Source organism: Argiope bruennichi, chromosome 6 (genome assembly GCF_947563725.1).
Source record: "Argiope bruennichi chromosome 6, qqArgBrue1.1, whole genome shotgun sequence".
Lineage (NCBI taxonomy): Eukaryota > Metazoa > Arthropoda > Arachnida > Araneae > Araneidae > Argiope > Argiope bruennichi.
Window position 1 is genome coordinate 130,332,703 of NC_079156.1, and position 27,319 is coordinate 130,360,021.

General features: G+C 29.8%; 1 protein-coding gene across 1 annotated transcript in view; it reads right to left on the minus strand.

Moving 5' to 3' along the window:
- The window catches only part of LOC129971207 (poly(rC)-binding protein 3-like), a 99,248-nt gene that overhangs the window by 11,859 nt on the left and 60,070 nt on the right, over positions 1-27,319 (minus strand). Inside the window, exons 3-11 of the mRNA XM_056084782.1 lie at positions 25,254-25,277; positions 25,124-25,156; positions 19,151-19,267; positions 18,930-19,058; positions 17,563-17,691; positions 17,304-17,423; positions 13,354-13,438; positions 5,741-5,882; positions 2,695-2,814 (exon numbers count right to left, since the gene is read on the minus strand). Coding sequence (XP_055940757.1) covers positions 2,695-2,814; positions 5,741-5,882; positions 13,354-13,438; positions 17,304-17,423; positions 17,563-17,691; positions 18,930-19,058; positions 19,151-19,267; positions 25,124-25,156; positions 25,254-25,277 — 899 coding nt within the window. The remainder of the gene's footprint in view (positions 1-2,694; positions 2,815-5,740; positions 5,883-13,353; positions 13,439-17,303; positions 17,424-17,562; positions 17,692-18,929; positions 19,059-19,150; positions 19,268-25,123; positions 25,157-25,253; positions 25,278-27,319) is intronic.

A 27,319-nucleotide genomic window follows, 5' to 3' on the forward strand; every position in this document is an offset into this window, starting at 1 on the left:
ATACTTTTTACAACTGACATTTCTTTTAATCTTTATATTCAAACTACAGAATTTGTTTCTTTTTAAATACAATTTGCGATTGAAATAATTTTTTTTCCCCACTACAGACTGACAGTTAAAATCAGATACAGCAATATGATTTGTAATTTTATTTTATTTTTTTACAAAATAGATGTTTTTAAAACCTAGGGTATTAAAATTTTGCAGGCGTTGTATTTGAAGTAACTACTGTTATGATTCAATTTCAATAGTATGATACATCAGATGAACAATAAAATTTGATCATATGATTAAATACAAACATGTGTATATTATATAAATATATATACACAAGGTGATCAAGAAATAACGGGTGTTCAGAGCCCTGTAGCATGTCATGTATTGGACGAAATATAACAAAATTTGGTTATCATAACATTAAGTATGCGGTTTCGATTTATCAAAAAAGTACCAAAAACAGCGCCAATAGGGGATTTTAGAGCTTCGATTGAAAACTTTATTATATAATTAGCTTACATGGGTACTTTGTGACATGACATGGAAGATAAAAGGAAGGGTTGTGAGAATTTAAGTCATTCTGCTTTTTCACTACAACGCGCCTTATTAGTCAAGCTGTTTTATCAGCGAGATGAAAATGCCAGTGCTGCTCTTCGTGAATACCGGCGGTTAAGACAGTTACGTAGAGGACCGATGACCATAACTAACTTAAAAAGAATAGTTGCAAGATTTGAAACAGGAATTTTTGGTGTGCGAGAATTCAAGGCCGAGGACGTAAAGGTATCAAGCAGGGACAGGTTGAAGAAGTTGCAACAGCCGTTATGGATCAGGCGATAGCTAATAAGCAGGATGCCAGCAGTGCACGTTCAATATCAAGACAAACAGATATCCCGTTCTCGACGGTGCAGAAGATATTGCGTAAGATATTGAAATTTTATCCATATAAGATAACGCCCATTAAATGATGACACTGATCTGAATCTTGGCAATTTCTGGTTGTGGGGCGTTCTGGTTATGTATCAAGGATATTTTCCTGACATTTCTAATTTAAAAGATCAAATAACGTTACATGCCAGACGAATAAATGCCGATATGATGCGAGCCACCGGCGAAAACCTCGTGTAACGCATACATTATTGTAACATCAAGTTGGTGGCCACCTTGAGCCAAATTTGTAAGTTGCTATAATAAACGTTTTTCATTAGTATTTGGTTTGTTACTATTTACTGTTTCCATTGGCAGTTATGTATTCTTTTTCCACACATTATATGCTTGCAGCGCCAGGATTTCCCCTATCGGTGTTTTTTGGAACTAATTTTTTTTCCTTGATAAATCGAAACCGCATACTTTAATGTATATGGTCGCCAAATTTTGTTATATTTCGTAGAGTACATAATATGCGACAAGGCTCCGATCACCTCTTGTTATTTCTCGATCACCCTGTACTTAGCTTGGTAAATACTTACTTTTCAGAATTCTATGAACTTCCATGTTTTACTTCCTGATTTTTTTATTACGTTTATAAGCAAAACTTTTTTTATAACTAAATTATGAAACATATCCAATAAGCACACTGTTATAATGGCTTCTTTAAGAGTATATTAAACCCAGTAAACATTCAACTTTTAGTTTTTGCATTAATGTACACATTTTTAAAGCAACAAATAAACTGTAATTAGCATGTAGAGGTGCTTAGGACAGTGAACAGACCTAAGACTCCTAAAATATAGTGGATGTGAATGTGGACCGCATCCACTTATATCTCATCTTTCATCTCTGTTCTCACAGAAAATCAAAGAGAGCATGATGTACATTCATTGACACAAAAATAGCTGATTTTTCACAATAGGCATTGACACAAAGAAAGTCTCTACTAAGACAAATGAATTTAAGTTATGTGTTTGGCAGAATGCATACACCATCTATCTGTTATCTCATTACATAAAAATTAAATCCAACTCCTTGACAACTTCCAACTATAAAACCTTGTTATCTACAGTTACTATAGTTAATATAAACTAAGGATGATATAACAATCTTCGATACAGTAACCTTTCTTATCCGTTAAATTTGGCTTTGCATAAACATTTAGTTTTCATTTAATTTATTAAAATGTTTTATTTTAAAAGCAAGTTTAATAAAAAGCAATTCATTCTTGAATAAATTTCCATTAAATTAATATTTTCAGTTTTACCAAATAAGGGTGAAAATTTTAAACAAATACATTCCTTAATAGCAATTTAACAGCAATAAAAGTTGATTTTTGTAAAAAAAGTTGAACATTAAAAGCAGCTAATATATCATAAGAAAGTTAAATTTAAAATACTGCAGAAATAGCATATCTGAAAGGAATAGTTAATAACTCAATAATATCTTCATTTAATATAAAAGATACAGTGAAATTTGGCAATTTCTCTCCCCCACCCCCCAAAATTGTTTATTAATTAAAAAAAAAAAACTTACAATTCACATATTGAAAAAGAAAGAAAAAACAATGTAGTATGGATGGAAAAATATAAATGAATGTGAAATTAATGTTATAAATTATTCTCATTGACAAAAATTCAACATTACATGATCTATTTTTTAAAGGAATAGAAATGTGGAAAAACTAAGAAAAGAAGAGAAAATATGTAAATACTATATTTAAAGAAATATTTTCTAAATGCCCACAAATAAGCAGAGCAAAAGAAATACCTTGCATTGATAAGATACTGCGCACAATTAACTGCAGCTGGTGTGCCTGTGATGGTAATGGTTCTCTCTTTAGATCCTTCTTCTGTATTCGAAACTTTGACAACCGCACCTGACATTTGTCTGCAAAATAAATGGAATTTTTTCAAATGCTAAAAGTCATTTTTTTTTTTTCCTCAGGAAGGATGCATTAATTTTAAAGACATTCAAAATCTAAGATTGTAGCAGTTGCATTACTCTCATCTTCTCTTTTGGATACTAGATGGTGATGCCTGATTAGGCCATCCCATATATCATCCCATAGTGCATTGCAATTTTAATTAGAATAAGATGTGACGCTGAACTGTGAAGCCGCGCGCGTGAATGCCTTGTCTTTGTGTTTATGCTTGTTTAGTGTGTGAATGTGATTATTAAAAGAAATGTACCTAAAAACATTCGTCCTGTTGCTTCCTGCATGGATCATAATAATCTACATACCACCACATTGGCGCCCAACGAAAAAGAATTTTTGATGAAATGAAAGTAAAGTCATCCCGACGATTACAAGAAAATTTTCCCGTCACCACATTGGCGCCCAACGTGGGGCCCGACGGAAAAGAATTTGTGAGGAAACGAAAGTGACGTCGTCCCGACCATCACAAGAAAAGTTTCCTACCACCACAAGATTTCATAACATTCTATTATCTATCAAATACTATGGGCAAGTTTTATATATTTAATGTAATATAAGGCGGCAAATTGCAGATTGGAAGAAAATAATTTTACCATGCAGAGTCAGGAAGAACTTCATTAGGACAGAATTTATTATGCAAACCTAAACAGTAATTCTCAAAATGTTATGAAATTCATAGTTTTAATTTAAATTACTGAAGAATGCAAAATGAAATGATTATTCAATTTATGATTCTGACCTTAAGAATTTGCTGAAAAGCAGCACTAGTACTTAGATGTCAGCCTGAAATACCATACCACAATAATTTAACATCGCCACTAGTAAATCTAACATAGGAACTGATTTAAAACATAAAGTGCTTTTGATTCACCTATTTTATTTTTCACAATTTTAACATTCTACTGACGTAAAAAATAAAAACCTATACTGTTAGTCACTGGTGATTGACATACAAGCTCTAAGGCCTTATTTAGGAGAGAAGTAATAGCATTTAAATGTGTTCAACAGCTTTTTACTTTCTTGTATCAAAATATAAAAAAGAAAATATTATAATCTTCCAAAAATTCACATCTGAGATTTAGAAGAAATTCAGATTTTTAGACATTCTTGATTTTGTGAAATACATTTTTGGAACAATGTCTGTGTGTGAATATAATAATATACTGAAATGGAAGGATGAAATTTGGTATGTGGCCCTAAATTATATTTATGTCAAATTTTGGATGATTCTGCTTGTGTTATTCTGTTCATGTGTATGTAGATGAAATGGGGGGGGGGGATATGTTGTTAAAAGATTGGAGCAATATGTTATCATCTGAAAATAAAAATAGGCAAATGAATAAAGCCCAGAGATAAAGTTCAGACTAATCACAGTAAGCAATTGCCTATTACCAAGCAGCCAAGAAGCCACAGACAGGTCGATTGAAAATCTTTATTTTCCTATTTGTTATTGAATAAACCAGTAAAAAAAAATATGTTAATCATAAAATATTAGGATAATATTAACATCTTATCAAGTATAATTGGACAGATTCAATTGATTGGTAAGTCACATTATATTCACTTAATTTCTGCTTCAATTATATTCAATTATATTTCATACAAATGTAGATGGTGAACCAATCTAAAATGAATCATTAGCATGCTGATTAAGATAAAAATAAATTTAGATTTTAAACAAATTTTATCAGTTTATTAAAAATGGAATCTCATAGTGCTGCAACATGACTAAATGTGCCATTGGTAAGGAGCAAAAAAAAAAAAAAAAAAAAAATAATAAATTAGTTTTTATCATAAAAAATGTGCGTGTGTATTAAATTTTTTTTATTAACTCCATCAATAGGATGATTACTTGTTGGTCAATATATGGATAAGCATGTGAATGCAGCTTTGAAAATGCAATGACATAGATACACAAAATTTCATATGTGATTTTGCGATCAAAATTGCAGACCTCATTGGGCAAAAAAGAAGACTTCTAAAATTTATACCTCAGCTTTCTTTCTTAATATATACAACACAATGCATTATGTCACTACACAAGAAGGTGAAAATTTATACCTCAGCTTTCTTTCTTAATATATACAACACAATGCATTATGTCACTACACAAATTAAGGTGACCCCTCATGTGGACTTGGCAGCACCTTCTAAGGGTTGACTGCCTTCTCCACTCAGTGATGCATTATGTCACTACACAAGAAATTTAGGTGACCCCTCATGTGGACTTGGCAGCACCTTCTACAGGCTAACTGCCTTCCCCACTCAGTGATGCATTCAGGAAATGCATAGTTAAAGAACAGCCAAAAAACTGTATTTCCAAAATATATAAGAAAGTTGAGCGGAGAAAACTCCCAACAGATTACTTTTAGATGAAATATAAGGCACAAAAAGAATTAATATTTAGCTCAAAAACATATCCAAGTTTCCTTTCTTTCATTGCAAAGAAAAAAATACTAAACTAAAATAAAGAATAATCAGACTAAAGAGTCTGATCAATAAAAAAATATAATACCTAAACTAAAAGATTATAAAAAGAAAGCACATATAATTATTCAAAATTCCAACATTGTAATGGCATTTTCAGTTCTTAATGCTTCCTTTCAAAGAAAATAATTTGCATTTATTTGTACATTCTGTTAAAAATATACGCATAAATGATTTGATTACATGTATAAAAGAATTCCCAATTTCAAAGTTCCTTTCTTCCTGCTGAAAGTTATTATATCAAAATAATTGGAAAGTTAAGTAAAATACAATAAAAAAATTATTATGAACAAATGCCTTTGAATGTAAAATCAATCTACCATTATAAAGTTAGATTTATAATGGTAGAATGATATTAGCTAGAAAAAACAGAAAATAATTATTCATTACCTTATTTCATTTATCTTGGCTCCTCCTTTTCCAATGATGCAACCAATGAGATCATTGGAAATGCTCATTTCAGCAGTTGTAGTGGGTGAAAGGGCACGATTCAAGTTGCGAACATTGTTTGCAGCTGCTAAAGAAGCCCACACTGCCAAATGAAGGAAATGAACATTATTCAAACATTGAAACCTAGATATTTGGTAATCTAGGTTTGGAATTCAAACTATGCCAAGGAAAAAAATTAAAAAAATTTTAAAATTATAATTATCTTTCAATTATAACTTTCATAATTTTTAAAAATTTCAAGTGAGATTTTTTGATGTAATATTGTATTTTCTTATAATGACCACCTACCCTCCTCCTTCAGATTTAAAAACACATACATACTTTTAGGAATTTAATCAAAATTAAGACTGGCCATTTTATTTGATTATCAAATAGAATTCAGTGAAACTTCAATTAACTATTACCATAGCAAACCATCTAATGTCAGCATTACAAGCTAATAAAATTTAAATATAGCCAGAAAAAGTAAAGAGATTACTTAACAATGTCCCAAGGTATTTATTAAATCCGAGTTCATAAATACTATTTACAATTTCATAACAGATATACTTTAAAAAATTATTTTTTTGACAATCAGAGAGTTGAATTTATCATTCAGGTGGTCAAAAATGATTATTGTGATACATACTTTTTGCTTCTATAAAAATTTCTAAAATTCAAAAGATTAAATTGCAGAGGATTAATCAATATACTAATTGTAATTTTTGTGTCACTATAATTTCATAATGTTCTCATACAACTAAAGAGAAAATTTTGAACAATAATTTAGAGCACTAATTAAAAAAAATGTTCAAGAAATGTAAAATAATGTTTGAAAGGCTAACAGCAACAACTTTTTTTTAGCAAAAAGTTACATGTGAGCAAAAATTCGTGAAATGTTTAAGAAAATTTTTTTAAAAAAAATCTAAATTTAATGTAAAGCTGTATAATTTTGCATGCCCTTTTCAGAAATGTGAAAGTATTACAAATACTATTATCTACACAGACTTGCATAATTTCAAAAAATTGACAAAAACATCTAAAAGAGAAAATTACTGATGTATTACTATTTTAAATGGATTTTTTTAAAACTGACATACATATAAAAACAGTTTAAAAATACTAATTGCAACACAACACAAAGAAACTACACTAATATAATGTAAATCAGCCAAAATGTAAAACATTTTGAAAGCAAGAAAGTGAAAAAAAAAAAAAAAAAAAAAAATTATAGCCGTGCAAGTGCCTCAAGAGAAAAGGATGTGCTCACAGAAATGCACATCAGTGTGCATAACATCACTGAAGAAAATTGGCTCTAAAAATGAAAGGAAACAAGATTATGAAAGTTAGTGCAGGTAGACAAATATGTTAAAAAAGAATAAGGTTAAGATTTCAGCATAAGCGATGAAGTGGCTTTAGCTGTAAAGAAAATACAATTTTCTTTTCTTTTGCTAGAAATGAATACATTGAGAAAAATAATAATAAACCAGATAAATAAGAGTTGTGTTAAAGTGCAATGATGGCCAAGACTAGGGAAATCAATTACAAGGAAGCTGAAAACTAATTTAGTGTCTTTATTTCAAATCTGCCTCCAGATGCTAATTCAAATAATATAAATTAAGTGAAATTTATACTTTAATACACAAAATATAGCTTTGAAAACTTTAATGTCTCAAAAAAATGAATATGAGGAAGTATAATAGCTACTCTGCCTGATGAAAATAGGTATCTAAAAAAATATTTCATTTTGTGTATGGATCTGAAATGTTAATAACTACAGTTTTTTTGTATCTCAAAAATTTTATGATTTCATTTGCATAAACCTATTTTCCTACAAAGAATGTTAGAATTAAAGATCTTGTGTTTAAAATGTGATCTCTCAATAGCAATTTTCAGATTTTTCTCCCTTTCAAATAAAATAAATTTTCAATCTTTGGACAAAAAACTGATTTCTGTATTTTATAATGATTTTTTTTTTAAATGTGGGCACAGCCTTTTCTCTATGACAGCACACTTCCAATAGAGAATGTCCATTTGGCATATTTTTAAATATTTGAACAGTCAAAGTAGATATCAAGAATCTGGGTCTAGAATCTTAAATATTTTGTAACACAAGATATAATTTCGTTCTTATTTTGGTCTTCATTACAAAACAGAAACAATGTTCAGAACATTAAACTGTCACCACACTCGTATCATGCAGAAAAAATAATTATATACATTTAAACTGATAACCAGATTCATTAGAAAATAGTGCACAAGTTGTAGGTAAAAAAATTATCAATTCCAGCAGAGGAAAATTTGAAAGCCTTTAGACTTTTCATAAACAAGGCACATTAATATCGTATTGATATTTTCTTGTAAATAATGATGATTACATTAAGATGTATTTCCAGCAAATGGATTTGGAAGAGATAAGAGTTCTACCAAGACAGAAAATAACTGCATTGGGAAATAAAAGAATTTTGGCGTTGAAAGTACAGCTAATTTTTAAATACATTTAAAGAGTAACGCATGTAAACAAATGGCATCTCACATTAAAATGAACTGGAGTTTTCTTTGTCTTATAGGCATATTTAACTTGTTAAGGAACCTCAAATTATTTGATTAGAGTCACCAAGCTCATAGTATCCAATCACTCTTTAAAAAAATAAATGTACCAAGAAATGATTAAAATAATACGATAAAAAAAATCAAGACTGAATAGATTGTAATAATAATTATTTTGCAAATTAATAAGATTGTATTAATTTTGCAAATAAATGATTTGAAAAGAAATCACTAAAAAATTTATCAGTGGTGCTGAAAGGTCAAATATGACTTTTGTACAACTCAATATGCGCAAAGCTCTATTCGCAAGAGTCACAAATCTGCTATCACCAATTCCATTTATCAAAAACACAGCTAAATTAAGACATGAATTTACTTACTTAACAGAAATAGAGATATTGTTGTTCTATTTAATAACTAGCCGCCTATTGAGACCAACCGGATCGTCAATCTTAATGCTCGTTAAAATTTTAATAATTAAATATTTTACGCAACTCCTATTTTAATAGCTTCATCAAATTTTGATAGTCATATAATTTACTTATAATATTATAAAGGCCTTCAGCCATAACATAATATATATCTCTTTAATTTTCTGTTAGTTCCCGTAGAATTTATGCTTTAAGTTAAAGTGAAAAGTGCAAATGATATAAGATTTTTTTTTTTTTTTTTTTTTTTTTTTTTTTTTTACTGATACGAAGCAATTTTTTTTTTTTTTTTCATACGAGTACTGAAAACAGAGTTGCTGAGTATTTAAACCTTATGGGCACTAAAGAATATCTTTCTTAATTTATATAATATCTTAAGAAGTTTTCAACAAAATTTTCTCAGATTCATCATGAACAGATTGATTAATTAACAATGTTTAGTTTTAATTGCATCTCACACTAAGAAAATAAACAGAATCGTTTGAAATAATCTGTCGAAAACATGCTAAGCCATCAAAACTAAGTCCGTATCCGTTGAAAATTGTTGTCAACAATCAGAACATAATGCGCATGCGTGAATTTTCAACGCCACTTACGGTAACGCAAATGCGTGAATTTTTCTACGCCAGTTACGGTAACGCTATGCAGATTAGAAATTTTTAATTTCCTTTATTCTGTTTTATTTTAATTTAAATGTACTTCAGAATGAATCTGAAAGATCGATTAATTAACAATGTTTAATTTTAAATGCATCAAACATTAAGAAAATAAACGGGAATCGTTTGAAATAATCGACCAAAATTTTGCTAAGCCTAACCTCTTTAGCATAGGGGGAAAAAAAAGCTGAAGCCTTACTCATTTAGCGGTGGGAAAATGAAAAGATGTTTTGGCGGGGAAGTTAGTTTTTAATTAATAATTTAAAAAAAAAAGGGGGGGGGACCCCAGGTGCACATTCCCGACCTCCAAGGTATGCACGTGCCAAATTTGGTAGTTGAATTCGAACGGTCATGCCTGTAGAGCGCCAACACGCACGCACGCACACACACACACACACACACACACACACACACACACACACACACACACACACACACACACACACACACACACACACACACACACACACACACACACACACACACAGCTTTAATAGAAGCATAGATATTCAAGTTTGAAACCTTAAGACATATCACTGACTTTATTTAGTGCTTTCTGTTTGGTTTTTCAAGGGAAAATGGAAATATGCCAGAGGTTAAAAGGTTTACCTCCATCTGCAAATGAAAAAGTCTTTATTTGTAAAAGAGGTTTTTAAGTTGTCATATACTCAGCTCCTAAGTTATATTAGTAATAAATATAGTAACATTAGACTGCCCTCATTTAAATTTCATCAATTAGAAATTCTCTTAAGTTTTTAGTAATTTTATATAAAAGCCTTATGAAACTGCCACAAAAATTATTATTCTAAACCTTTATCCAATCACCTTCAACACAAGATTTGTCAGTGCAAGGGGGAGACCCACAGCTTAAAAATAAAATATAGGTTTTGTCAGGCTGGTTATTATTGCAGAGAGAAAAACTATAAAAAATAGCTTTAAGCAGTAAACTGTACACCAAATTAATATCATCAAACAAAATAGTACTTTTGTCTGTAATATAAAGCAAGTGATAATTTAAATAGACATTTTAATGTAAGTCATCAAGTTTATTTTAAAATGGATATTTTGAGTTTAAATTATACAAAAACTTATATTATTTCAACCTATTAATTTAATACTGACAGAGTCCAGTGTTATTGCAACCATTATAAATAAGCAATAACTGTGATTTATAAATGCTATTTCTGAGATTTATAAGAGTGGATTATAGTTCTTACAAATTCAAAGCTAATTTCAACATTATTTCTAAAACAGTAGAAAAATGACATGTTTTGTTAATTTTCTTTGTCAATTAAAAAAATCCATTTTTTTGAAGCTAGAAAAGGGATATAGTAATTATGAATAACGATCAAATCAAGAAGATAACTTCTGAATAAGCATTCCCATTCCAAACTTCTATACCACGTCAATTTAAGGAAAACTACATATTTGGCAGATTATGAGTGAGATCAAGTCTTGCATCTGACATTTCTCATTTAAAAATGGCAATGTTATCACTATCTATTGTTCTCAAGATAATACAGTAGGTTTTTATAGTTATTTTTTTCTAGATTTTTCCTCCTTCATTCTTAGCCAAAACTGAACTGTTATATTTAATTTTATTGCATCTTTAAATAAGCAATTAAATTAAGTATTTCTGTGATGTTTAATGATCAAAATACTCTTAAATCAAAGAAACTAAGACAATTCCTCCCCTCCCCAATAATGACATTAATCAGGCTAGCTTCAATGAATAAATCAATAAAATAATTTTATTAGATGTAATCGCATTTTAGCAACCAATAAATATCGTTAAACAGAAAATAATATAATTGAAATGATAACTTCCCTAATTAATTAATTTTATTAATCAATTGAAAAAAATTATATTTGCTTCATTTTCATATTTAGCTCTTGATATTAGGACCATTTCACTATGGTAAAAATATTCTTTGATCACATGACTAGGGACTAAATAGTTGATAGTTGCTGCTTTTTCAATAAAAGCTTTATCCAACCAACTGTTCCACTTACAAATAGCAATAATTTTCAAGAAAACAATAATAGAGGGAAAACATTTTGACACAATACAGGAAAAAGTTGTGAAAAAAGACAAATTATGTCGTTTTGGTTTTTGACAAAAACAAAAAAAGTTCATTAAAATGAAAAACTATCAATACCAAAAAATTAAGTCAACTTTTATAAGATTAACAATAAAACTGTCCGATTTTTTTCTCCAATATTTCTTAAAATAAACAAACTATCAGTTTATTTAGATGGATACATCACTTCAAAAAATGTCAACATTGATACAGAAGCATGAACAAACAGTTTGTATTTGATTTTTATATATGTAACAACAAATAGTGCTTAACATAGCTGGGATGGAAATAGTAAATCGTATACTAACTTGATATATATAGAAGTTTAGTTACAGTCTTATAAAGATAAGAACTAAGCGAGATGGTTGTCATCATAAGACTGGCAAAATTGCAATGAAATTGATGACAGTACAATGCTATGTTCCAAATTAATTTCTTAAATCATTTTTTTAATAGAAAAGAATAGCAGTGTTAAGAAATGGTCAGGCTATAAAAAATCTTTCTTTAGTTTTAAAAAGTTGCCAAAAAATGTGATTATATATTTTATAAAGTATTAAAATGCTCTTGTTTCCATAAATAAAGAAACAAATTCATAAAGTCAAAAAAGAGCCAATTCTGTAGTTAGAAGCAAAATGAAAATAAAAAATGTTAGTTGAAGCATTTTTTTGATATCAGCACGAGGCAACATACCAACTAAAATTTGGTCAAAAAATAAACCAAACATGCGAACTAAAATTTGGCGATATTGGTCCAACAAATAATAATTTTCAAATGGATAGGAGTCATTTAAAAAGTACTCCATGAAAGAAATAACGATCACTGAAAACTTATGTCTCCAAGTTAAAATCTCATCATACTAGATTTTACGCGATCGACTAACATAGTTATACACAACAATTAATTATATCTCAGAATAGTACATTAAAATAAATCTAATAAGTCGTTCAAAGAATTGCTCCAAAATCACATATTAATGAGAATGATGATGGAATGTGTAATGTACTAAAGAGGCTTCACTGTAAGTGTTTTTATGGCAGTTTCTACAATGTTCGATATATCTCTTTGGGGCACCAAATTCATCTTGCTGTATTTTTATTTTCTGTTCACAGGACCAATCTGAGTTTTCTTCTTGAACAACATATAAAATGTACCTGGCATAACTTAAATAAATTCTTCAACATCACAAGCATTAAAAATTTGTTTAGTGTTTGTGAAATTAAAAAAAAAAATTTTTTTTGAATGTTTTTTGAGTTGCAACAAGTATGGCACAATACATATTTCGTACTGCCCCTCCCAGATAACTATTCCAGTATTTCAATAAACGGCAATGAAGAAAAAGGCCTGTGAGTATTATCTTAGTATGCAATGGAACCCCTGCAGCTATTTCACCCTGGATTCCTTGCCCGCATTCTTCCCTTTCCCTGATTTTGTTTCTTTATACATCTCATAAACAAGCCTTTACAACTATGCTTTCAAGTTATCGTATTCAACGTGTGGAGAAAAAAAACGAATAAAATGCTGCCTTTGCACTTCTCAAGAAAATTAAGCACTTTTTAAGGACATTATTCCAATTAAGCATTTTTAAGGTGCTTAAAACTGGTTTTCAAATTTAAGCACTTTTCATGATGTTACGCACTATGACTACAGCAAAGAAATTGGATACATTTAGAAGACTGGACAGAAGAATCCTCATATTAAGAGAAAAAAATTCATCAAAGTGAAAATAATCCGAATGTAGGAAAAGATGTTGTTAAAATTTTAGCAAATGTATGAAAAATATGAATTGAAGGTTTGTGTCGTAGCTTCCAGAACCACAACTCTCGATATCTACTTTGACTGTGAGTGAGAGAAGAGACTACCTTGAGGCGATGGTGGAGTGTGGCCGGGCAGGAGGGGTGCGGTGGAGGCATGCTGTAGGGTTGCCAGTTGCTGCAGCTTGCTCAGCTGGGGGAAAAGAGAGGGGGGTCACACACAGTCTAAAAGCAGTGGTTCTCAATAACAGATAAAACAAATAAAAAAAAAGACACCATTCACCAGGGGGGAAATGATCAATTCATAGAAAATAATTCACCTGAAACTGCAAAGTAAAAAAATTAAGTAAAAAAAAGGTAGAATTTGTAAAAGTGAAATGGATTTTCGACAGACAGGGATTGAGAACCACAGGTAGGTGTCACCAGGGAAACGGTTAAGGAGTGGAAGGACCCAATAGTGCCACTTGGAATGTTTTTATATTTCTCATCTATGTGAATAAAATGGCTAATTAAGGCGATTATAACCTAACAAAAAATTTGTATATTTTAAAAATTCATAAATAATTCAGCTTATAAAACATTAAAAATAATCCTTAAAAATAAAAATAATATAAATTAAATATAATTCAAAACAAATATCATCTATTAATTAATATAATCTCCTTCATCTATCTCTACAAATTATTATAATCTAGTATTCATATATAACAATTATTGCTGTTAAGTTGATTGGTAAATATAATAGAAATTACACACACACTTAAAAAAATCAATAAAAACCCAATATAATAGTGCTGCCAATTCAGAGCATTGATATAATTATAAACATTCAAAGCAATAAATACACTATCAAAGTGTCATTAATCAAATCCATTCTTAAAAAACTTTAGTTGCTTTCATTCACCGATGAAGGAGAAAATATGTTCATATAAAATATTAAATATATATATATTATATAAATCTAATTAATGCATAATATTATCATTAAAAAAAACTGACTTTGTTCAGAAATTAAATGTTGGATTTTTTTTTTTTAGAAAAATAGAACAGCTCTTAAAGTAAATGTTATGTATCATTTAGTATATGAATCATCTTAAAAATTTTGATTTAAAAAACGTCATATTTATACCTTTCAGCAAAATTATGACCAATAATTAAACAATAAATAAATAAACAGTTAAAATAGAAACGAGATTCTATATTTAAAAAAAATACTGTTGAAATTCAGTTATTTATTGCAAAAATTATAGAATCAAGCATCCCATTTTTGAGTTGACAAAAGTTTAATTTGGGACAGTCATCAAATTTCACCCGTGATTAAGCACAGACAAGAAAAGACCCTCTTTTCAGATTTTCACACCATAAGAAGTAAAATTAAACAAACTAGGCACTCGCACATATTGAATTTCTCCTGAAATCAGGTTTTCAATCTATGGTTCTCTATTATTGCAATTTAATTTATATAAACAAGCCATTTAATCAAGATACAAGTAACCAATTAAACATTAAGTACAAACCATATTAAGCATAAACACCAAGGTAATGTGTTAAAGATATGTGTTTCAGAGGAATTTAAGACAGTTGGATTTGTTTTCATTAATTGTGGCCTATACACCTTCACCACAAGAAAAAAAATGCTACAAAAAGTTCTGAAAAAAGTCAGTTCTCTTTAGTTATTATCTCAGATTCTATAGTTAAAATTATACATTTTAAAGATATGTCTAAAACCACAAATACCTTTACCCTGGTGACACCTGGAAACTACACACAAAATCATGAATGTTTTTTGACCCCATTAAAACTTGGTTTGATCAATTTATTTTCTAACGATTAAATTGGTAAATGTTCATGATTTAGCATATTACAACAGGTGCTAGGAAGTGTGAGTATTGAATAAATAATAGGTAGGAAAAGCTCTCCAATATCTTTTCAAAGGCTAAAAATCACTCATTTTCTAGGGTTTTTGTATCATGTACCAAAAAATATTTTAATTTTGACAAGAGTTCAACAAATTATGCCGAATACAAAATTTCCATTCTGATGAGTCATTTATACAGAGTGAATCAAAATATCTTTTAAAAATGTAAAGGCAGATAGAGAGTTTCCATGATTCAGTTTTTTACAATAGGAGCTTGAAAGAGTAACGTTAGATTTGTTGAGGCAGTGTATGGATCAATTTAGAACGAACAAAGACCTAGTGTATCCAAAACACATTACCAGCAACAAATGAAAATTTGGTTATTAGATTTTCGTTGGACACAATGGGTCTTGCAAGATGATTAATGTGCAGTTAGTTGAATATGAAATGTAAAAATGGTTCTGAAGTTGCCATTTAACACAGCACACCCCCATTTAGACAATCATATTTGCTTACAAAAGGCAGATGAAACATTAGAAAGAATGTACTAGGTAGTTTCATATAATATCAGCCTAATAATAATGGAAAATCTTAATTAAAAACAGTAAGTAAGTGATCTTGTGCCATTTGAATAATCGTGGATTCAAAGGGGAGAATCATGGAACGAATCCAAGTACATAAATATAGTATCGTCAGTGACAACCTCACCAATATTATCTATAACCTCATTACACATACAAAATATACTTATTTTGATACAGTACCTGCCTTTATATTTTTGTCAGATATTTTTGCATCATACCTTATAAATAATTGGATAATAATGAAAAACTATTAAATATAATCTCACCAATACATCTAAACTTAATCAAAAATAGAATTTATAAATTTTATAGCTTTTTATTTAGCAATTAAGACATAACACATATAATATCGGTGATATCATGATAGGCAATTTTTAAATAGAATTACGATCATATTTGTTTGAAACAATCCAAATAATATTGAACTCAACTGGTATTTAAAAGGCATTTTATAAAAAAAATGATACAATCTGTAAAACACTACTCCACTTGTTGATATTATTAACTCATTACTGTTATTTCATTAAGTAAATGTTAAATATTCATATTTTAAAATGAATTCTCAATCAAAATAGATTATTTCCTATATTTATGAGTAATATATTAAATATATTTCAAGGAAGAGACTAAAAAATGGTTTCAAATTAAGAAGTGATATGAATATATAGATGTATTTTTTCATTGTAAAATCATACTCTATTATGAATAAAAATAAAATTCCTTAAATAAAGAACATCCACATTTTAAATATTTTTCAAAGTAATACATTAGGATTTAATTTCCTTAAAAAATTGGATAGACAAGTGAGCTATGATCAAATAGATATAATAAAGGGAATTAAGGGTTATTTAGCTTGAAAGCTCATATGAAATACATACAATAGTGCTAAGCAATGAAAAAGAACAGCAATTAATAACAAATTTGTATTTAAATCATGATATGAGATAAATCTGATAAGCAATGTAGCAGACTGCTTTCACTCTTAGTTCAATATGCTTTTTAAATCAGCTTTGATTAAAATCATCAGTTTGTGTATAAGTTTAAAAATAAAGTTATATTATTCAGGAGGAAGTACATTTTATAAATGCATGCATTTCTTTTTATAATCTAATTTTTCAATTTAAAAACCTTAGTAAATAAAATGTAAAAAATCATTAACTATAAGCATTCTGACATTGAAAAATTTTGTAATTACAAAAACGAATATTTAAAGCATAATTTAGTAATAATCGTACATGAAATATAATCCACAGTATTTTAAAGCAATATAAGATAAAGATATGAATTATACTATAAAATGAATTAAAATTTAATAAACAAAAAATGCAAAAACTTAACCTAGTAAAAAAAATGACACACACAAAATTCAAGTAAAATAAATAGTTATAGTTATGAGGAGTAATATTTTGATTTATAATAGGATAAAGTTTATCAAGCTAGATTTTATTATATACCAATAACATAACTTTACTGCAATAATATAAAAAGTAGCTGAACATTCCATTTTAACATGCCTCAGGTTTCCCAATGAAACCTACCAGTAAATATATACTAATAGTAATAGTATAAACATAGCTTTTAAATGGTACACATATTTAATTTAATTTTAAACTCACGTCTGGGTGTGGTACAGCATACTGTCCAGGCAATGCTGCATACGCCTGGGTACCTGGAAACAGTAATGGTAGTACTGCTTGCTTTGGTCGATAAGGGATGGTGGCACCTTTTGGAGGAGACTATAGAAAGAAAACAATTTTTAAAACAAGATACAAATTATAAAAACACATCAGTATTAAATGGATGCATAACATAAGCTTTAGCCGAAGTATTTGCAAACTTGCACTATCAAATAACCAAAAAGAATTGTCCACCTACCTCCATCATAACACAACATATCTGGTAGATGCAACGTGTGAGGGCATCTGCAGTACCAGAAAGGGTGACGGCACGTTCTGTTGAGTTGGGCAGCATGTCACTAGCCACTTGAATTGATGCACCAGTAGCCTGAGAAAAAAAAGTTAAGGTAGAGTCATTAACAGGTGGAAATTAATTTTAAGTATTGTTTCATGTATATTGTTCTACTATAAAACATTAAACAAATAATACAATGGATTTGTGTTGAATAAATATTTTTCATAATATAATATTTATATTTATGAAGATGAATGTTAACATAAAGTGGTTAAAAAAAAAACCTATTCAGAATACAATAAAAAAAAAATAATTGCTAAACTCTGAATAAAATTTTCTGAACAGAAATGTTTGAATTCTAAGAACACTTCTAACTTAGCACATAATTGGCATCAATGATCATTTTTGGTGCTTAATGTTGATTGATAGAGAATTTTCCATAAGATAAAAATTAACAATTGTATATGTATATATATATATATATATATATATATATATATATATATATATATATTACACACAATCGTTAATTCATATCTTTATACTTTTATAAATTTTTTGGAGATTTCAAATCATATAGTTGCTCCTTTTAGGTGGAGTATTTGTTTAATTGTTTATTTAATTTTAAATAAATGTGCCTCAATTTCACTGTAACATGTTTCTTTTCAATATATCTTTTCCTTGCTCGTAAAAAACATAATATTTTTTTCAAAAAAAAAAAAAAAAAAATGATTGGATGCTAACATTTAATATAGAATACCAACCTTATACACTAACATTTTTAGTGTCTGAATGATTAAATTACAAGCTGCAGAAACACATTGTATCGGAGACAATTGTATAACTTGGCACATATTATTATATCATAATATTATAATCACGGGTGCTGTAGGTCAGCACCCATGAATGACCCACAGCAGCTGACCATGAATGGAATTTTTTTTTTATTTATTTATATGCATATACAATGCTTCCAAAGAACTTGTATGTATCTCCTTGAACTAAAAAACATTTTCTTTAGAAATAAAAGTACACCCCTTTAAAAACAGGCAGAGTGTTGATGTTTGAAGAGTTTATGTTAGATACTGTTTAAGTGATAGGAAATTATATTAGGACTCTACTCTTATAATTAAATTAAATTTATCCTTTAGTTCTATGACACTGTCAAATTTCAGTAAAATATTAAATTATTTATCAAATAAAATATTCTATATTTTTGAATTATAATGAAATTAAGAAAAGTAGTAGCTAATATCTACATTTTATAAGGAGATTGCGAATATCCCAACTCAACAATACTGACAACAAAGGAAGAAAAAGGAAAAACTCACCTCTCGTATGTCTTTGATCTTAGAGCCTCCTTTTCCAATTAAGGATCCACACTGGCTGGCTGGTACAATCAGCCGTAATGTGACAGGTGGTTTTGGCACATTGGTGCCTGTCACACTTGCCTGAAGGTCCTGGAATGAAATGGATTTTTTTTTTTTTGTCAAACATTATTAAATACCATTCATCAACATATTTTAACAGAATAGACACAAACTGTACTTACATCTTCAAATTTTTGAGCAACCAGGGAGAAAGCTTTCAGAATGGATTCTGTGGAGCCGGTCACAGTGACAATTCTTTCGGGGGAAGAGCCATCTGATATGTTGATTTTGGCTCCACTCTGCAATAAAGAAATTAATACTTTATCGATTTAGTTCTTGAAATTATAAGGAGAAAAATAAGTTAAAAACTCATAAAATAATAATAAAAAAATTTACTCCAAATATTATTATATTTATTAAATGCCCCAAAAGCTGGAAATTTTTAAAAAAATTGAAAAATACAGAGGATCATGAAAAAATATTATGATAATCTCTCTATTACTAGTATATCTGATTATTTTTAAAATTGGTCTGGTATTCAAAATTTAATTTCTACTTGTAAGAAAAGGAAAATAATTTGTAAGATGAATATAAAAAAATATAAATGGAAGAGCAACTAATATCATATAAAAGAAATCAGTTCATATAAAAGAAATGAATTTTGAAAGCCATGCTATGCTATTTCTTAGAATAACAAGTAAGATCTTAAACAATTACCAATTTCCCCTTTTTTTCGAATATTATAAACCATTAATCATAGCTTGACTTATATTCCCTCTCTCTATCCTTTACAGCTAAAGCCCCGTTCCGACGGCCTGTCGCCTTTACGGAGATGGCCGTAAATCTGCCAACTGACTTATTGTAGGACCACACACGCCTGCGAACGCTGATCGGGAACTTCCCGTAATTTTCAGTAAAACGAACAGATATCAAAGAACCTCGGAAAAACAACAAGAGAGGGGAAAGAGGGCAAAATATGCTTGCCTCAAGAGGCAGACACTCCGTTGGAACGCGGCTTAATGTATACAACTGTATACACACAACCAATGAATTTCCTAAAAAATGTTAATATACGAGGACATAATTTACTTTTTTGTCATGATAAATTGTAAACATGATTAATAAAAACGCTCAAAGCGTTCCACAAGGCAGATCAACGAACTCAGAGCTGCTGAATAGGGCAAACAGTTATTTTTTTGCTCGTTAAAAAATAAGGTTTCCCAAAGGTTCAAGTTAATCTGATTCTTAAGTAAAAGTAAATCAAGATTTCATTTTCTTAACTTCGATGCATACTGTTAAACAAAATAAATTTTATACCATTTTGAAATTTAAAAAGCAAACTTTTCAGTGATAAAAATTTTACTTTTTCAAAATTTTTTTAAATCTAATTTTAATAAATTTTCATAAGTACTTTACAGCTCCGCGTTTCATTATTTTAAGATTCTGCACGCGTATACACGCGCGTTTCAGAGTTTAAATATATATTTCTTGTATGCACATTATCACTGCTATAGTCAAAAATCATTTTTTAAATATAAGTATATACAAATCATTCCTTAAACATAATCTCGCTACGATCATCGTTTCGATTTAAAGGTTCGAATGCATTTTATTGTTTTTTTTTCGTCTAATTATAATGCTAATGATGATTAATTAGCAAAATATCGCTTTGATTTGATACTCTCAAATCCATTAATCTAATGGAAGCTATCTGATTTTAAAATGTCGCCTAGCTTTAAATTCAATTTGATTTTACTTTTGTTAGCTTCTCTATCCATATTGGTTGTTTCTACGTTTTTTATTTTCTCATATAAGAAGTATATAAAAAGCAAATTTTATAATCGTGAGGGAAAAGAAATCGATCTCGAGACTTCAACACTTTCAACGTTACAGACGAGATATCTCGACTTTCAGATACTTCCCATTTAATCGGAAATTAAACAGGTACAATTAAAAAAATTATTTTTTGAATCGTAACACATTCATCGCTCAGGATGAATCAGATATAAAAAAAAAAAAATCTCCATGAAAAGTCAAATATCAAAGGAAATGTATGACAGATGAGATATCTCGTCGGTAGCGTTGAAAGTGTTAATGAAACTCTCTGACGATGTTTCAAGCTTCCACGAGTTCTAAGAACAAATTTGGAATTTTCTGTCTGTTTGTTATGTCACCTTTACAACAAAAATACGAATCAATTGCAATTTCACCAAAATTACAAATCTGTATCAAATTTGGATCCAATTGGGGAGAAAAAAAAAAGACAACAGAAATAAAAACTCGGTTTTCTTCATTCTATTACAAAGGGTTCGTCATATGACATTAGTATAATCATGTCGGATAACCACATCCCTCCCTGTCGAAGCATCGAGGTAATTAAATGATCGTCGCCACAGCAGAAAATAGAAAACTAAAGTTGGGATTCGGAGAATTACAACTGAAACTACCAGTATTCAACAACGTCCAAGGCTCCATTACTGGTTAGGATGTAACTTCACAATATTGCTACAGCCATCAAGGAAACGAGAGCTTACTTTCTTATCTCGCAACTTCTCATCAACGTATTTCCCTTCCAATGGGAAATATTGGAGAAAATCGAGGGGAGGACACTCCTGCTGGTTTGTTTGAGCCTTACAAAGATGTTTTTACATACCATAGTTACCATTCTAACAGCATAAATTGCACCAAATCAATTAGCCAAGCATAAAAATAGGATCTGAATTTAAATTTCTCGAATTTCCGTCCCTGTAACTTTAACCGTGATAGCTCGATTATTCTCATTTTCGAGCAAAAATTACGAAATACCTATATTTCGATTTTCAATCCCATTAATTGATCGTTTCGGCTGATAAGATCTTGTGTAATGTTGAGTTATTTTATAACCACCTGCATGCATGTAATGGCATTCATTCAGTTATCAAATACAGCAATTAACGTGATGAGGGTGCTATGAGAGTGATGACCTAGAAAAAGTAACACTTTTCTTGTTGAACCCCAGCCAAAAAACCCCGAACCCAAACAAAGCAGGAGGCAGAGCCAAGTGGAACAAGCAACTCTTTACAATTAAAGATTTATTTTTAGAAGGAATTCATTAGACGAGCACATTCATAGAGCTTTTACATAGAAATACATTTATCATGAATTTCTCACCTTCAACAACAAGCAGCGTTTCAGATGGAACCCCAGAATAGAACAGAAGAAAAAAAGTGGGGGGGGGGCGAGAGAAAAGAAGTAGATACTGCTATTAAGATTTTATTTTATATATAAAAAACAAAGTGAACTTTCTCTTTTTTGAGTTGATTCTCTTTTCTTCCAGTTGTGCAATGTAAAAGGATTTAGAGACAAGGAAGTCCAAAGCACTCTATTTGACACACAAAATGTTTTTCTGGCACATACCACTCTGCAAATACGTTGCAATTTCAAGCTCTACGAGCTCGTTAAATACGGCAACGGTTCCTATTACTATTTATCACAATTACTTACAATACAATTCCGAATATTTTAAATCTTTATGTTATATATATATATATATAAATCTGGGGATTTAATGTGAAAAATATGTATTCAATGAGAATTTAATGTGGCATTTCGCGTATTTTGAATGGATAAATGACCACATTTTAGGAATAATTTATTTTATATTTTGCACGTACATTTACAATTAATATTAAATGATATTTACATATATGTATATATTACGATAAATGTGATTAGTCCACGGATTTATGTAAGTTACCGGTGATTTGATAAATGTGATAAATTATTGAATATTTATCAAATTTATTAATTAGTTTATAAAATCTCCAAATCGGCGATTATGACTAATCACTTTTTTATAAAACTGGGGTAAAAGCGATTCTGAATAATAATTCTGAATTAATAATCATCAGTAATTATACATAATCAATTGATTGACTGTGAATAATAATTATTGATTATGAATAATAACATTTTTTGAAAACTGGGATAAAAGCGATTATGAATAATCACCAGTAATTATACAAAATCAATAATATTTTTTTATATCTGCCGTATCATATGCATTATGACGCAGTTAAGAGTTAATACATTGACGTTATTGAAATTGAAATTATTATTATTGAAATAAAGTGGGATTTTTAGCAGCAGTATTGAAAATGCAGTAGTATTGCAATAAGTATAAGCTGATATTTAGTACAGATTACAACTGCAATAAAAGTTGCACGTAAATTAAAGTAATTAAAAAACTTTGTTAATGTTTATTGGTTAGCATACCATCTGTAAGTTGTGTCCTATGATAATGGTGATATGACACGTATGACTGAAAGTCGGGCAAAACGTTCTACAATGCAGATCATTGGACCCACCAAACTTGGAATGAAGTTACTTCTTAGATAGCTTCAATCTTTTAGTTAAAAATAACCGAAACTTTTAAGTTTTTCCTTGCATATTAGAATTCACGATATTAGATTTTCCTTGATATCAATATTTTATTTCTGTACATTTTTTTCTGTAATTTTACAAGTTTTAAAAATATTCTTTATTTTAAAACTATTATTTTTAGTATTTCAGTTATTGCATTCACAAGAGTTCGCGTTGAGATGATATAAAATGAATATTTCTCTCTCTGTGTATGCGTGCACGTTGTAATTGCTATAATTAAGATAAATAAATAAAAATTAAAGATAAATGGATCAAGTCTGAAACATGCTATATTGGAATTGCCTTTTGTATTATTTATTTGTATAACAAATTTTTCGGGGGAAAATATCAACAGCATTCTTCCGTTGACTTAATTCCGCATAAAAGCATCCAGCGGTCAAAAAAAATGACAGAGGCCATTCGTTATACATCTAGACTTTCTAAATTAAAATAAATAAAATTGATTTTAAAGAATCCAAACAACTATTTAATATAACATTGATGACTTGCTACTTTTATTTATCGAGTTAGCCATTTTAAAATTTCGCATCATTAACTACGGCTCATAAAGTGAGAAAAGGTGGGGTGATTCGGAAAGTCTAATTTAAAACATTGTAGTGTGATAAAGGTTAGGCTTAATTAATCTATCTTCGTTTAGTACAACGATTAAAAACTATGAGTCGTGCTAAGATCTTGAAGATACATGCATTTTTTTTTACAATTTACAGAAATGAGATGTAGGCTTAAAATCTGCGCCAAACCACAAATAGCAACACGCAACCCATGTTGAGTATCTTTTCAATTTGCAGATGGCATATATAAAGAGCCAGTTTTTGTACACGCTACATCTATTGAGTTCCTATTGCTCTAATCTGTGTCTTCACTTAATGTTATGGTTCTATGCAGCACTAGATATCCAGCAGTTCATTAGAAATTCTTTTCGCAGTGAACGTTTAATTTAGTTGGCACACGCATTCATTCTGAAGCTGTTTATTATTACTTGTATAAATATTGTATTTAATAACAAATGCTTTTTTCCCTAAAAAAGTTCTATTCTGATCGATAAAACATCCGTTGGGAAGAACGTGTGCTGTTCATCTTATTAAAAAATCAATGCATCGACGCTAATGTGAGTCATTAGGAATTCTGTTTCTAAAAGAAGATCTAAACATTTAAAAGTTAGGACTATAGCATGTTTGTTACTCGGGTACCAGCATTCAAAACTTCTCCTCGTGGGGGATAGAAAACTCATGAATGCTGCATTGAATAAGTCGATGGCTCACAGGTTTGCCACTTGCCTAGTGTGAAATTGCTTATCAAAACATCCTATTAAGGTGCTTCCACAACCAACTTTCCCCCCTTGACCTTGCGCAGTTAAAACTTTCTCCGGACAAAGAATCCGCCAAAAAGACAACGATTCTCTGGTTCCGAAGCTGACAAATTCAACGACAATACAACGATGCGGACAAAATGGTGATAAAGAGATTAGCAATTCATATTTATATTTTAAATGGCAGGATGGGGGAAAAAGCATAATTGTAAAGAAAACTACTCTATAAACTTCAGATATTCTATCCATATTCATACTCTCGCAATAAAGTTAGTACCAAGACTTTTTGAATGTAGTTACACGATTAATATTTAAAATAATTATAATAACCAATTATTACAAACTCTACACCAAAATAATAATTAAAAAAAAATGTTAGCTTAACAGAGATATTGCAAACTAATTTTAAAAAATAAATACTCACTTCTTCCCGGAATTTTTTTATGTTATCTCCTTTCTGTAAGAAGTGAAAATAAAAACATATTAATAAATATATAATGTTAGGCAGAGTTACATAATTTTAGCAATAATTAATTAGGTAGAATTATACTTACTTTTCCAATGATGCTTCCCACTTCCTGTAAAAAAGAAACAAACCATATTAATGAAAAAAATAACATCAAATATAATTGTCTGGTGAAATAAAAATAATTACAAAAGAAAACTGAATTTAAAACAAACAAACAAAATAATAATAATATTGTATAAGTACACCCTCTTTCAAAAATGAATGTAATTGAAAGACACTAAGTAAATAGCTTTACTTAGATAAATAATGTAGCAACTTGAGAAGAATGAAAGATAACAGGCCTCCCATTTTAAAAGAAGATTTCTGAAGATTTAGTTTAGTTATATTAGTGTCCCGTTTTAAAGCAACACTAGGGCTATTTTAAGATGAACATCGTAATTTTTAACCACGGTCAGATGACGAGGACGACAACTGAGCTGGCATCTCCACCCCTCCAAGCTCTCACACCACACCACGGGGAGAAGATTTCAGAAGGAAAATAAAATTAGCATTGAATCAGTATACAAGAAATAATATTATGGTGAAATATCAGTTTATGGGGGGGGGGCGCACGCACGCACGCACACACACACACACACACACACACACACACACACAAAAAAAAAAAAACGTTTTACGCTATAGCTATAGTAAATAAACCTGAAGCGATGGAAATATTTACAAAGAAAGATACTTTGTCCGCTCTCGTAGACGCTCCAGATGACATTTTTCATCTACGCAAATATCATTCCCAATTATCTTACGGTAAATTTCAATATAAGCGTGATTTTTTTAAAAAAAGAAATTGTGCAAATGTTTTTCTAGGAATGCAATATGTTTATTCTATTAATGCAAAGGATAAAATAAAAGTGAGCAAGAAAGCCAATATTCAATCAACACGCAAGAACTTATTTATTCTTGCTATTAATTTTATTGATTTGATCAACTAGATTAATACCTTAATTCTACAAGAAAACCAGTAGCTGAGAATGACCCATAGGCTAACAGTCCACTCCTCAAACTTTCACATTTCATTGAACTATAATAAACTCCCGAATATCCGGCCTAATGTGGCGGAAGGGCAGGCTGGATAACAAAATAAACCCGAATAGGCCGAAGTTTTATGAACTCATTTCTTTGACCACCAATATCCGAAGACAAAGTTTTCATACAAAAACTCATTGTTATAATACGTATTTTCTCACTTCTTATTGAGTACAAAGCCCTCCATTTATCTCAAGCCACTTGGAATATGAACGTAGCCGCAGCCAGGTGGATCATAGAAGGCGTTGCCAGTAACGCGTCGAGTTAAAAAAAGAAGGTTCTGTACTGGTAATTTATATACGTTTATATACTGCACTGCACCTTTCAAGGATTTATGAGAGAAAAAGTTAAAGGATATAAATTGTTCACATTTTAACATAGATTCTGCAATGCCTAACTTAAATGCAGGAAACATAAACAATGTTGACAATACAACGCCTTGTATTCCTTATTTAATTACGATGAGAGAAACTAGGCCGGACAGTCGTAAACTTGATACTCTGTAGTGTACTGTACTTAGAAAATTTCCTAAACCTGTGGTTCATTGATCTCGAAATACAAAAGCACTATTTCCCCTAAAAAATATCCAGAATTATTGTTTTGAAGAATGTTTGTTTTCCTTATAATAATCATTCATACTCGATATAATAAATGTTCATTTAATTGTTCTTCTCTATCTGTCAAGCCTGGAAAGAAATGTTGTGGATCTTGCTCTGTGAATTTACTGATGGCAGACAATGTCAATCGGCTACAGGCACCTATGTTATAGCAGCAGTAGTTAACATTAGAACTATTAGGCATCAATATAGGACATAGGTTGCACCAGAGATCGACCAGCCAAAATGACCGGGCCGGTAGTTCCAAGTGTTAAAAGACAACCTTTCATCTAATATCTAGACTATTTGAAGAAAAACACTGAGCTGAATCATAATAAGTAACAGAGTAGCGCCATGTAACAAAAATTGCTTAACAGTTATTTTCGTGATTTTTAAAAGAATAACATAATTGGAATCAAATAGTAAGCAAATAACACAGGCTATCCCCCAACAACTATCAGTGGCGTTGATC